The sequence below is a fragment of the Pelodiscus sinensis genome, chromosome 5 (assembly GCF_052426305.1).
Source record: "Pelodiscus sinensis isolate ZL-2025 chromosome 5, ASM5242630v1, whole genome shotgun sequence".
In the NCBI taxonomy this organism is placed as follows: Eukaryota; Metazoa; Chordata; order Testudines; family Trionychidae; genus Pelodiscus; species Pelodiscus sinensis.
In genome coordinates, this window is record NC_143056.1 from 111,466,904 (window position 1) to 111,481,739 (window position 14,836).

A 14,836-nucleotide genomic window follows, 5' to 3' on the forward strand; every position below is an offset into this window, starting at 1 on the left:
AGATTTGGTCTCGGGCTTAACATTGTGCAGCTATCTGCGTAGCAGGGAGTAGGTCTTAGCCCCTACAATACAAAGAATATTGTCACCTTCTTCTCTGCCTTAATGTCATTTGCAGTAACAAAAAGTTCAAAAAGCTCAGTATATACGTGCCATTGCTCTATAGTCTCCTCAAAAGGTCCCAGTAGCCCCGTAAGTGTAGCCATGGCTGCTGCACAGACCTTGGTTTTAGTTCTAGCAGCTCACTCTTTCAGGGTCATGGCATTCTCCATGATGCAGTAGTTGATGGCCACATTCTTGTGTATCAAGGAAGTAGTTTACCTGGTTGCTAGTGTTGGGAACAGTGGTTCCACACATCCTGTTTCTCATCCACTTGTGTTCTCATGTTAATTACATGGGCACAGTCACTATCATTGTTTTGCTGATTCTGTGTCTCTGTGATCATTTTTCTCAACTCAACATTAAAGATAAGACTCCCAACCAACTAGCAGAAGTTTGAACATTCAAAATAAAAACAAACATTGCACCTTGGGCCAGATGCTCCACTGGTGTAAATTGACTTCAGTCGAGTTATACCATTTTACATCACCTAAAGTTCTGACTGGACCCTCATCTCAGATCTACTCTCAAAACCTAGACACAGTAATATAAACATAGGTCTCAGCTGTGGGTTTCCTTGACTTTATTAGCTTGAGTCGGAACCGTTATTTGCCTGTCTGTTTTCTAATGCAGTTTGGTCATTTCCATGTCATATTGAATTATAGTGCAGTTCCAGTAGTTAAAGGGATGTCGTTCTTCTTTTTCTTCCTTGATGGGGTTTTAATGGTGAAGTTGCAGTGGAATAACTCTTCCATTATTTACTAAGAACCAAATTTTAATACTATTTAAGTCAAATTTTTTCATTGACTTCATTGGCATCCACATTTGACCCTAAAATGTTTAATTGCAGAGCTTTTGTAACTCGGCATATCTTTTTAATTGGCTTGTGTGTGTTATGTTGTCCCCAGGGATGGAAGGAGTCATTCCTTCTTGGACATCTGGAGATGTTTGGCTTCTGCAACAACAGAAACAGGCCTAAAATCTGATGTAATGCACAACCATAAGTCTCTATTACATTATATTTATTACAGTGCACTTCAATGTAATTTATTCTTTTCCTCGGAGAACTGTGACTAAGTAATTACTAGCCTCCAAAGCCAATCATAATACAGAAAGTAGAGGAGTTCCCAGACAAAACAATGCCGCCTTACATTTTTCATGTTGCCATTTGGTTGGTTAGTTTAAAGTGTTTTATGATGGGGGAAAAAATAAAGGAGGCAAACAAAGAAGGGACATGTGTTGCCTCATTCCCATTTGATAAAAACCCATCTCAGATGAGGTTACTTCCATAAGCATTCCCTGCTTACACAGCACATAGGGTACCGTGCATGCTATCAAGCAATATAAGTAAGTCTATGAAGGCCAATAATAATCATGGATTTTGGTGATAGAAACTCCTTTGTGAAAAACCACAGAGTGCATGACGGTGGGGCTGACAAACATAATGGGGGCAGAATGCCTAGGCCAAGTGACCTTTTCTGATCTTTGTTCGGAGACTGAGATTTTGTAATACATAATGGAAGAGGCATAGAAAAACCACACGCACGTGTCATAAAACAAAATTTATCTTTAATTTGTAAGTGTCAACAGCAGTACAAAAGATGGAGTGATGGTGAATAGATTAAGGGTAGAGAGGACAGTCTTGAGGTAAATGAGCATAAATAGGCAGTCTTATAGACACTCCCCTGAGGGGTCTATACCCCTATCATGGCATATACGGTATCACCCAAAGATGACATGTTTAACATATCAGGAAAGCACCTTGTGCAAAAAAAAAAAAAAAAAATATCCCCCCGCAATCCCAAACATGTAGGTAAGGTGCCAACATACACCAGAATATATTGTCTATGTATATGGACTGTGTCTTTCAGTTGTGTCTTTTCCATTAATTACTGAGGCAGAGGAGGAGAAGACTCTTAAATGTACTACTGAAAGATTATTTAATATTTTATTTACCTCACGTCAATACTGCACAACAAAATCCAAGTTGTCTGTTTATGCAATGAAGCAAAGCTAAGAATAAGAATTCTCTCTTTTTTTTAATTTAGAGCAGATTTGTTTTCAATCAATATCCTTAGCAAACTTTTTTTCTTTCTTTACTGTATCAAGAGGAGAGTGTGAGAAAGATGTGATGGCAACCTTTAAGTTCATTTAAAAACTTTACACTGGACTGTACAAGATTTTTTTTTGATAAACTATTTACATTTTCAGACTTTAAAACATATTCAAAGCAGCAATAGACACTAGTTTTTCCTCTAAACGCCCAAATATTTACCAGCCATGGGCCCAGGGTAGGTACCTGCATTGTATATAGAATTTCTACAAAGAAAACCTGCCAGTTAAAATTTGCTAGTGGGTGTGCAAACAGCAGCTCTAGCATTTTAAGAGCCACACCCACAGTGTTGCTATAGGAACCAAAGCATAGTACCTTGACAGGAGAGTCTCAGTTGTCCCCACAGCTCTACACAAACTTTACAATTTGAAACAGCAGCTAGCATGTCAGTCCAGCATGTCAGTGAATTGTGCTGATTAAATTAACATAGAGTACAATCTCACAATATACATCACAAACAAATTACAATGTCAGGAAATAAGAGTTACAGTAAGATAAGTTATGTAGTAACAGCTTATAAGCTTGTCTTAATGTAATAAAAAAATTTACATGGCAAATACAATAATGAATGAACATAAATGCTAAACATCCTACTCTGCTACAAGCCAAAGAAGAGAAAAAATGGTGCTTTCGAGAAAGCAAAACACAAATGACAAAGGAAGACAAACGGAGAATACACACTAGCAGGTCTGCAATGTGCAGCATACAAACAATTAAATATTTGCACATTCCCCATACTCTAAGAGCACCAAGGACCTCACTTGTGTTTTTTAAGAAAGCGGAAATTACAAGCAAGCAGTATCACTAAACTGCTGTATACCTTTCATATTGCCATGAATACCAATTTGATACGTTTCCCTTTAGCCCCTCCCCTTCACCCCTTTGCACCCAATGTGTGAACTCTCAGAATACTTCTTTGTCAGCTTTTTTAAATGCATCTGGGACTTAAAAAGAAAGGATGTGGAGTGAAATGAAATATGTTTCCATATACATATATTTTAATGCTTTTTTGTTCTGTACTAGGCTCAGGGCATTACAGCATATCAAAAAGGTAATATCTGAGAAAAATCACAGACTATCATGGGTTCATATAAAAAGGTGTTTGGGTGAAGAAGTTATTTAAAAAGAAAGAGCAAGTGTTTTGTAAAAGCTCAAATGAGGTTATATAATATTATTTTTTTAAACGAACACACTTACGTGCCAACTTCAGTTTTAAAAAAGCATGCAAATACCTGGGGTCTGAGACTATTTGTCACTGTCTCATTAAAAATATGAAGAAGTGCATCATACATTCTGCTGAGTGCATTTCTAATACAGTTGTTGGTACTGTAACACTGAGCCAGCAAGCAACTTAAGCACCTGCTTAACTTTGACCAATTGAATGGTGTTGTATTCATTTCAGTGGAACTACTCAAATGCCTAAAGTTAAGCAGATACTTATTTTGTTTTGCTGAGGCCTTGACATATTTCTTACTAATAAATGATTTTGATAAAATAACAAGAAATTGCATGTCTTTGACAAGACAAAAAAGATTAACCCATTGGAACCAGGGGAATCACACTTGAATTTAGTATGAGGGCATAGTAATGTTTACACTATAAACAATAATTATTTTCCACCGACTGCTGTAGTCTTTTCACAGGGTGTTGTACTTACTGTTTGTAAACCTCATTGACTGATAGCATAGCCATTCTTTTTGGAATTCCCACTGTGTAGCTATCCCATCTTTTCCCCTCACCCTACTACTTGATGAGCCTTAACACACCAATTTAGGAGAATGTTCTGACCCCATGCATTCTCAGCAGATGGTTTCATGAGCTAGATGGTGATACATAAACACGTGCATGGATCAGAATTAGGCCCTTTCACGAGAGCTGTTTCCCCATGTAAACATGTACCCTGAAAATCAGAGGTTCTACTCATTAAGACTTTAATTTCTGATTCATCAAACACCAAGTGAAGTGAGCAGTTTACTTCTAGCTGGCACCAGACTGCTTCAGAAGTGTTCTTCTCTTGAAAATAAATCTTTTATAACTTTCTAAAAAGAAAATATATCGCATCCGTTAACTAAAATAGGGAAAAATACTGTATAACTGTTTCGGTTCACAGTAAAAATAGCTTTACTATATTTGTGCATTACCTGAATGGCATGATTTTTTTTAAAATGAGAATTTTTCTGGGATACTTAAATTCAATGCTTAGAAAACAATCCCCACACATCCTCTTTGCCAATATTTTTTCCTGTTATTAACCCCGATATGACGATATCATGACATAATGAACACAGCAATCACCAGTTAAATAGTATTAAATCTAATTAGCTTTGCAAGGGCTCTCTTAATGATGATAATCTTCTGGAGGCATGTGTTGTTGCCTCCAAAATGCCATTCATTATCTGCTTGCAAACAGGAATGAAACTATTTCATCAGTTTTGCTTGGATTCACAAAGCAAATTGAGTTTCATACCAGCTGTACCAGAGATTTGGTATAGATAAACTTTCTATAAGCAAAAAGAAAAAAAGTATTCTGTTTGTGGAATATGCAATTAAAATTCAACGAGAGCACAAGTGAGGCATCGTGCTGTCCCAGCTACAGGTCCACAATACTGCTCTCACACTGCGGATGTAAATTCAGCATCTACATGAGGTACAGTGACTTGTCAGTATTTAATATGGACCAACATACACTGATACAGAACCAAAGTAAATACATAACTTATACTTCACTAAGTATCCATGAACAAAAAATAAAATTCTATTTCCTATGTTATATTTACACAATTTGTTTTAAAAAAATCTAAAATGAGATGGTAAATTCATCAAAAACTTTGTTTTCCGCTCCAATTAATAAAGTAAAAAATGACATTTTTCCTTATGATTGTCCTTCCTTGATTTCCACTGACATTTTAGAGCCAATGTCGGCTAATAAATACAATAAAATGCTTATATGAACAATTTAGATTCAGTTACTTCCCTCCCATTTCCCCAACCAATAAATGAAGTTTTTTACAATCTGGTGATTCCTGAATAGCCAATCATTTTCAAGAATGTGGCTTTAAGTGACAGAACATTAGCATTGAGGCAGGGCTGGAGCTAAAACAAAGTGTTCATACATACATGTATTTTGCATAAATAAATGAAATAACAAGACATAAAAATGACTCAAATCCGGCAACTGTGAGGCAGGCCCACACGAGTCGAAACAGATGACTTTTGTTCATGTAGTTTTCGTACAACAGTTTCACATTAGTCAGAAGTGATAAAAAATACCATTTATATCCAGTGCTTATAACACTTACGAAACAACATCTGTGAGTGTGTGTTTTTTGTACTACAAGCAAAATCAAGTTTCAGTCCTAAAGAACAGTCCTTTGTTCTCCACCAGCCTGCAGAATATTATTTTGGCATGGTCATAACATTTAAAAAAAATTAACCTACTAATCTAAATGTTTGCCTTTGTGCAAAAATAATTACATAAAATACAATGCTAGCAATACAGCATTCTACCTATGCAACAAAACCAGAAAGAAAAGAGAAAGAGAAAATAAATGAGGTGGAAGGAGGGAGAGCTATTTAGAACTAGTGAAATCCGTAAGACATTAATAAATAGTTGTTCTTTAGGAAATAATAGTACCCTCCCACCTAATCCAAGCTAGATGTATTTAAAAAGTTCAAATCTCCAAGAAATCTTAAGAACAAAAACACTTTCTATGAGTACCTTAGCCAGCTTAAAGAGGGCGCTCACCAGCTAATGACACAGCTTATGCCTGTAAAGTCTTGGCTTGACCAGTTTATTGCTATTAGACATGGACTTAGAACACACTCAATAAATAGTAAAAATATAGCATTTTGTTCCAAATTACAAAATGGTCAGAGAAATCTGACCACCATGTTTCGGTGTCATTATCTTTATAAATCATCCTGTAAACTGAACCATCTCCATTTTTTTGCACTTTTAGATGTGATTCCTAGTAGTGACTGCACTAATCTCCACTTAAACAGCTATCGCAGTGAGAGAAATGATTGCTCACAGCACAGCAACTCATCATTAGATCTCATAGGAAGTTCTGCAAGATGGTTTGTTGGACATGAAGGTAACCTATTTGAATACTGTACCTACTTAGTATATGGTCCCAGATCTGATGCTCATTAAAATCAATGGGAAGATTCCCATTAATTTCAACGTGGGCTGGATCAGGTACATATATATTTGCATATGTCTGATCCTGCAAGGTGTTGAATGCTCCACTGAGGTGCTGAAAACCTTAAACTCCCAGTAAAGTCAGTGGAAATTGAGGGCGCTCAGCATAAGTGCAGGATTAGACCCAAAGGACTGTCTATTATGTGCAGTGATTTATTTGTGAGTAATAAGAGTGGAGTGGGAGTGAAGAAAAGAAAAAAATGTCCCCCCTTTTAAATAATTTCTGTCGCTGAACATTCAGCAACTTCTCAACAGACATGTGTTCCCTTGCCTCTCCCCCCATATAGTTGCCAGACATTTTCTTTGTCATTGATACTGTTTCCAATAATACAAAAATAATATTTTGCCTGTTCTAGCTGCTTTCATTCAAGTATTTCACCCACTTCGCAATCATTAATTGAGCTTCTTAACACCCCTATGATATAAAGAAATGTTATTATCTTCATTTTACAGCTAGAGAAACTGAGGGTCAGAGACATTAAGGGCCTAATCCTGAAAACACGTACGTGGTTAGATTCGCACATGTGAGCAATATTAAACATATACTTAAGTGTGTGTAGGACAGAGGTCTCTATGACTTGTCCAAAATCATGCAGCCAGTCAAGGTCTGCGCCAGGAAAAAACTCGAGGAGTTCTGGCTCTCATTCCCATGTGACTAATATTTGATAAATCTATTGCAGTGCACCATTTGCCTTGCTCTGCAATTCAGATTGTGTGTCTCTTTCCCCTCCTTCCCCTCCAAGGAATTTCACAAATAAATCACTGCATAAACACACTGAAGGGACCAGAAAGTGCCTTCAGGCCATCTTTGAAATAGGAATGTACAGGACCTTTATCCACTACAGGATTTTACAGACCCTACAAATTCATCACTGCAGACCTAAAGAGACATTGGATGCTCCTTCCTCCACTGATTGTTCATATATACATTCTATACGTATAGATGTATAGATGACACACAGAAATATATAGGAGTCAGTGTACTATATGCACATATTAAAAGTATTCATTCTATTTTGCATTACATGCAGGATAGCTGTTCCAAATGTTCTTTGGGTGTATAGTATTATGGAAACAATTGTATTTTCCATCCACTTTCCTTTTTGGGAAGCAGGTACACTCTTATTTTCAGGCCCCTGCATGTTTTTGGGGAAGAAAAAAAGGGGGCTCTTTAAGACAGTCATAAGGAATTGTAAATGTAATGCCACCGACAGTATATTTTAAAATAAATATTAAGTATTTGGACCCTTGACATTCTGGAATGAATAAATTATTTAAGAGAAAATGTGTTAAGACTGAATGCAAGGGTTAAAAGCAAAGGGATAGAGAATGTAGTCAGTGGTGGCCTCACACTGCTAAGACAGGCTTGTCCATAGCTGGTGATCGCGCTTTTGTGCTTAATATTTTGCACTAATGGCACATCAAAAGGCAAAAGCAACTGGGCACATGCACTGTGGCAACTTTGTTCTCTACTTAAGACTATCCTGCCTCCAGATTCCTGAGTACTTTACCATTTTCTGGAAAAAAATCATCATGTTTTACATATTTTTTTAAGATGCCAAAGGATTGTCTAAGACTTTACAGTGTCTCCCTTAAGACTTTTTTTTTAAAATGTTAAGATTCAAAAGTTATGAAAAGTTTGGCACATCCAAAGTTCAAATATACATGTGGAAAAAGTGGAATTCAGAGTTTGTTTCAAGGATGAGCTCTGACGCACAAATGCACACACTTGCGGACTTGTTCTGCTTCACAATATGAAATCTGCAGGTTTTGTTTTCTAAAAGAATCCAGAATAAAAACACATTCACAACCTGTAGGCTGGTACAGCATACCTGAGTGAGAATGTATAATCCCCATCTAAAACAAAAACTTAAACCTTTATCAGCATCCAAATAGGAAAAAAAAAAGACAAGAGACAAAAGGTAAGACTTGTAAGACAGCTATTGATTCATATAAGTTTTCAAGTCCCAATGTCTGATATTTAATATATGTCTTCACCTAAATAAAAAAAAAACAGGTTCATGAAAATTAGGGGAACTATCTGTCTCACACGTTAAGAAACATTTAAGACCATTCTGTGGATGTAACTGTAGGAGCCACACATGCATGCAGGCTCTTTAAGAACTTTTTGTTCCAAAAACAAAAAATCAAAAGAGTCAGAGTACTTTAATTCTGCAAACACTCCTCAGTTGGCACTGACAGCCTCGTGGGCTTCGTTTTCACTGCTATAGTCTGATTTGGGATCGTCCTCATAGTCCTCGTACATTTCCATCTCATCCTCTCCATTTATCATTTCGTTTCCAGCAAGGCTCCCGCTGTCCGTCTTCATACCATACGTGCTCTGAATGACAGGGATGCTGGGTTCCGGACTGGCAGAGGTGCTAGAGCAATCAGATGTCATCTGAGGTGATGGGGCGGTAGTTGCCATGGTAATAGCACCAGGATAGACAACGCCTGTTCCTGCGGTGATTGGAATCTGAGGCTGTTGTCTGCAAGGAAACATAAAAACATAAGAATGGCCATATGGGGTCAAACCGAAGGTCCATTCAGCCCCATATCCTGTCTGCCGACAGTGGACAGTGCCAGGTGTCCTAGACGGAGTGAACTGAACAGGTAATGATCAAGCAATCTCTCTCTTGCCATCCATCTCCACCCTCTGACAAACAGAAGCTAGGGACACCATTCCTTACCCATCCTGCCTAATAGCCATTAATGGACTTAACCTCCATGATCTATCTAGTTCTCCTTTAAACCGTGTTATTGTCCTAGCCCTATCAGCCTCCTCAGGCAAGGAGTTACCAAGATGTCCACGTGTAATTTTTTCACCCTATTCACCCAGTGGTAATGCCAACATTAACCTTTTCCCTGATATTTCTTTTAATGGCATTAATAAATGGACACCAAAAAAAAAAAAAAAAAAACTTTTGAAGAGCTCCACAGCATCAGCTCTGAAAGCTCTTCTGAGAAAAGCAGTGCTTTTATACACTTACATCAGTGGGGCTTGCCCTTCCAACATATAAGCTCTTTAGAAACCAGTATTTGTAATGTGTGGTCTGAGTGTTGCAGTAATGCCCATACATCCCAGTTAGGAATGGTGTCCCACAATTCTGTGTGCTAAATCTGTTTTCAAGAGAACACAAAGTGAAGAAATTGCCGAGGGCATTTGTGTGTGACACCTTCTTCCCCCTTCGGAATGTCTAATCCCGAGGGGGAAAAAAAACCACATTTTTTTTTAAGTGGGCAGCTAATTACTTAAGGCCAAGATATGAGAATTGATGGTGAAAACAGTGTTCTTAGATCAAGTGAAGAGACTGCCCTGGACACGTGCAGACTGATTGGTGCTATGCCTCTCTTTACAATATTGGAGAAAGATCCACATTTTCCCATCTACCATACGGGGAAAAAAACATCAGAAGGAGCCATGGAGCAGCATGACACAAAAGGCACTGTTGAAGTGCTATGTGACGTAGATAATCTGGGACACTGCTGGGTTGTTTTGAAGCCATTTATTAAAGGTTAACAAATCTTGTTTGCATGTCTGCATTTCAAGGGGAGGGGAGGGATTTCTGCAACAGCATAACAGCTCTTCAACCCTTTTTTAAGGTAAAAAAGAGTGCAGGTTACCTGGGGATAGTGAGGATGAATCTGCGGTGTTGGTATTTTACTCTAGGCATCGTCTCTTGTGCATGCCAAGTTGTAGCATGAATATAAGTAGTATAACAGATCTGCATAACTGATTCATATAACAGGAAAGTAGGTCACACCTTAGGGGCTTAAGGAATCCCTCTCAAGAAAGAATTCACTTCACTATTCTTCCTTTAGTAAAGTGTAGAAAAATCACATGCGGTGAATATGCTTGCTGACTGGAGTGGGTTGTACCCAATTGATTGTCTGAAGACCTAAATATGCATTTAATCAGAAATTGGGGGAGAGGGGGCTGAAATATTTTGCCACGTGATATACGCCATCTTATGCAATAAAATATGCAAAAGAATTCTTGCAAAATCCTGGATCCATTAGCGCTAATAGGAGCTTTGCCATACACTTAAATGGATGCACAATTTCTCCCTTAAAACTTTCTAAGATTTAAAAATAAATAGTGGGTATTAATTATTTCAGGTGAAGTAAAAAAACAAAAATGAATAACACTGAGCTATGACCAGAGTTAAATGCTAAGACCTGGATCCCACAAAACACATAAGCCCATGTTTAACTTTAAGTATATGTTTAAGTAGTACAGATTTCAACAAAACTTAAGTAAATGCTTTAAATGAAGGATATGCTTATGTGCTTTGCTGAATTGGGACCTAAATGCCTATTGATCTCACCAAACACCTAAACTACTTTTTCCCTTTTGTGAAATTCTCTTGATACTCCCTTTTACACTGGTGAACTCTGAGGTGGTGTCATTTTGCATATGGCACTGGAAATGACAACGTCATTTTGTAGAAAATAAGACTATTCAGAGAAGAAAAAGAAGTGAAAAGGGGCTGGTTGAAAATTCTGCATGCTCTGATTGACTGATTTGCTGCGGTTTCTAGCAGATATTTCAAACCTTAACTTAGTTTTACATTTGTATTTAAAAGTATTTGTTGTCATATTAAATTTTAGAGGCTCATTCCTCTTATCTAGAGAAGTTGTGCTAAGCAGAGGACCATGGACAAAATGTATTTTTACATCACCTTTATGCTTCCCTGATTCTGGTTCACCCCCCTGATTTAAGTTCTTTGTTTGCACCCAGCTTCAATGCCAATCAAACGGCCTTTCTGGCAGCCAGAGAGCACCAGCGTAATGTAGTGCTCATGCCTAAGGGTTTACAAGAAGCAGTAGTGTAGAGCTGGCTACACTAGCTCTATACCACTGGAGGACTCTCCTGTGCCAGGGAAATCATCAGAGGGCCAATTAAGCCAATTCTATAGACTCTTTGCTCTATCAGTGTTGCAAAGGGGCTGTATTGGGGGCCAAGGATCTGGCCCAATATAATTAGACAAGTATAGAAAAGAGTAGGTAACATGAAAATACTCATATAAACTGACCTGCTGGCAATCTAGTGGTATTAAAATTATTAGGATTTTCCTGGAGCACATTCCATTTTTTGACTTTTGCAAAACTAACTAAACATTTGAATTGGCAAATTACCATTGTTTGTGGATCCCTTCAGAACTATTTTCTGACAGCTCTTTAAATGACTGAAGCTAAATTGGTTGCGTTAGGGAAAATCCTTATGTGCTACACACCCTGAAACTTACTTCCCCATAAGGAATAAAATAACAGTAAATCTCACAAAAGCACCCATTGTGCACTTTTAGCTCTTGCTACAGTGGTATAATATTACAGGCTTCTTCAAAACTGTACTCGACCAACAGTCAGAATACACAAGTACTCAGTAGTTACAAACATTGTAAAGACTTTATTTATAAATGCTCAAGAAAAGTAACATCCTCATCACTTTGCAGACTAATTTATAGAATACATACTTCTATGTAAAGGGTATTAAATTATGAAAGTGACTGGATACTGAATTATTTTTGTAAGAAAAGGCAACAAAATACACTGTTACATTAAAATCTCAGAGTTTATGGCTTCCATATGAACAACATTTACTTAAGGATTATGGAAAATGAATTATTGAAGATAAATTGTAAATCATTTGAGGCTGCTTTAAAATATCATTCACAGAAGGGCTGAAAAGTTATCATCCAAAACTTCCCATAAATAACTGTATTATTACAACTAACTGAAATATTAGAAAATATTACCTGGCTGAATACAGGTTGAATTTCCCTGTTTTTAATTAAATAGTATATTAGTCATTAAGTTTCAATGATCTTGCCTGAGAGTATTTCTCATTTGGAGTAAAATTTGTTTATTTACATCACTACTTAGGTCTCACTTAAGTCTTTAAAATATCATTTAATTTGTATGTAAAATGCATAGACTTTATGTGGCCTATTGCATAGGGACAAATTTCACCACTACCGTACAATCTTACTCTCTGTAAAAATCTCTCATTCAACTTCCCAAGGTTTTACCAAAGTAAGTGATGCCGAATCTGGCCATTAGTCAGCTTATTTTTTGGTTAAAATACTGCTATTTCCCATAGTTGTTTCTTAGGAAACATTAATTAATCTAGTGCTGTGTGTGTTTTACTACTGATTACTACAGCATGTCATTGCTGGTGTGCCATCGTCTTAACCAATGCATTCACTTCTACAATTCAGTAACCAAAGTCACCATCTCTTTGTTGTCATAGTAGAAATTGAGACAATCTTACACTCAAGGGGAGCCTCAGCAAATGCCACCCATACACACGACACAACCGTTTCCGCAGCAACTAAAGGCTCGGTCACTGGGAGTTTGACAGGACAGATCATCCTCAGAGTGGTGCTCAGTTTTACTAATAGTGATATAAGAACCTGATATAAGAACTAATTTTAAGTGTTTTACTTATAGTGATATAAGAACCTGAACAGAATAGAGAAAAGCAGGAGACTGAAAAAACACCAACACCTAAACAACACAAATATGTGATTGTATGAAATGCCATAAAGTTTTAATTTCCATTAATTAAATAGATCTGTCTACCCCACATTTTCATACATCCTCTATTTCTGCATACTGTAACTATATGTCTGCCCTTTTTAACAGATTAAATAGATGATATGCAATTTAATCCATGTATTTAAGAAGATTAGTTAAAAAGAGCAGAATTCCTAATTTAAGAACTTTACAGAGAAATCCAAACAGATATCATTTGTTTTCACAGATAGATCCTAAGGGGACTACAATCCCAATAAAAACCTGATGAGAAGCTAGAATTGTCCAAATTTGAGTAACTGGAGGAAATGGAATAGGTGCTTTACAAAGACACAAATGCCCACGAATGCACCACTGAACATGGAAATTCTGAATACTTTGCCCATGGCAAAGTCTTTACTAAGATCTAAAGCAACACTCAAGAAAAGGACCATCAAGAATCCCTCATGAGAAAAAGGTAGGATTATAAAACATCTGTTTTGTTTTTTCTCCCAGAAAAAACACACAACCCAAACTACCATGTGGGGTTTCAGCATTTTATTTGGGTCTTCTCATTCTATTTTGTCTTTTTTTTATTTCTATTCCTCTCTGAAAAATTTTGGTAATCAGAAAATACATATAAAAGATTTTTTATCTTAGAAATATTAGACTCTGACTTTACTCTGAAGTAGTTGGGAATTTTTCTACAATTGTTTTTTCATCAAAAATCCCAATTTGTTTAAACTGAAATGATTTGTGAAACAGGATCTGTTTCACTGAATCTCATTACTTGAAATTTTTTTTAATCTAAATTGTTGCAATGAAGTATTTTTGTATTTAAAAAAAATCTAACTTTTGTTTCTAAATTTAAGCTGCTTATCCTGAAAAGGATTAAAAATTAAAAAGGTCTAAATCAAAAAATATATTTCAATCAACTCAAACTCAACATTTCTTTGAAATTATAACAATTTTCAAAGTCTTGAAAATATTTGCAGAGTGGGAAAACTGTTTTCCAACAAACTCTGCTCTGAAGATTGAAATAAAGTTTTAATATAAATTTGCCTTTGTAAAGAAGGATGTGTACTCTTTGTTCCATTAAAATGGTGGTAAACTGTGGGATATTTCAGGAGGGTTGGCAACACAATAGGCTGGATGTTGACAAAGGAAATAAGGCTACAGAGTACATTCTATTTTTGAAAGGATATGCAAATTCCGCGGAAATTTCCATATCTTCTTCTGATCTCACTTTCGAAAGCAGAGCTTTCGAAAGTGAAAGTAGTCTGGATGCAATTTTTTTGGGGAAAAATGCTTTTTCAAAAAAACGTTCTTCCTTAAAAAATGAGGTTTACGTGGTTTTTTCAAAAAAAGGGTTTTTTCCCCAAAAAAATGCATCCAGACTACTTTCAAAAGTGAAATCAGAAGAAGATATGCAAATCCTTTTTCGAAAATAGAATATAGTTTAGACATACCCTAGGTCGGTGAAGCATGGTAACCTCGCTATCTAGTTGACTGGGGTTTCTGTTGTGATGCAGTATTTTAATTTTATTTTTAACTAGAAGTTTTGTGTTTTGGATAATATGTACATTTTTTATATTTAAGAAATAAATATGCTTACCAAGTAAATGAGTGTGATGTTTCAGGATGGGTTTTCTCCAATTTCTCACGTTGTGTTTTCAGTGGGTTTTGGATTGTTTGTTTGTTCATTTGTTCTGGGGAAAACAGTTGGATTGGGGGAGGGGAAGTTGAGGAAGGTCAGAAACTCCCCCCCAAAAGAAATCCTATAAACACAAATTCAGAACCACAGACATTCTTAGAGGTCTGTCTAAACTGCCAAGTTTTATCACCATAAGTGCCTTTTGGTGACAAAACAGTGAGCGTATACATACTGAAATGCAACATTTGTTGGGGAA

At 36.6% G+C, this 14,836-nt stretch overlaps 1 protein-coding gene across 29 annotated transcripts in view; it reads right to left on the reverse strand.

The window, feature by feature from the left end:
- Positions 1-1,643: 1,643 nt before the first annotated feature.
- The window catches only part of SOX6 (SRY-box transcription factor 6), a 518,699-nt gene continuing 505,506 nt past the window's right edge, over positions 1,644-14,836 (reverse strand). For all 29 annotated transcript variants that reach the window (XM_006134565.5, XM_025190443.3, XM_089778649.1 and 26 more), the window contains one exon: positions 1,644-8,899. In XM_006134565.5, coding sequence (XP_006134627.1) covers positions 8,596-8,899 — 304 coding nt within the window. In that variant the 3' untranslated portion in view covers positions 1,644-8,595. The remainder of the gene's footprint in view (positions 8,900-14,836) is intronic.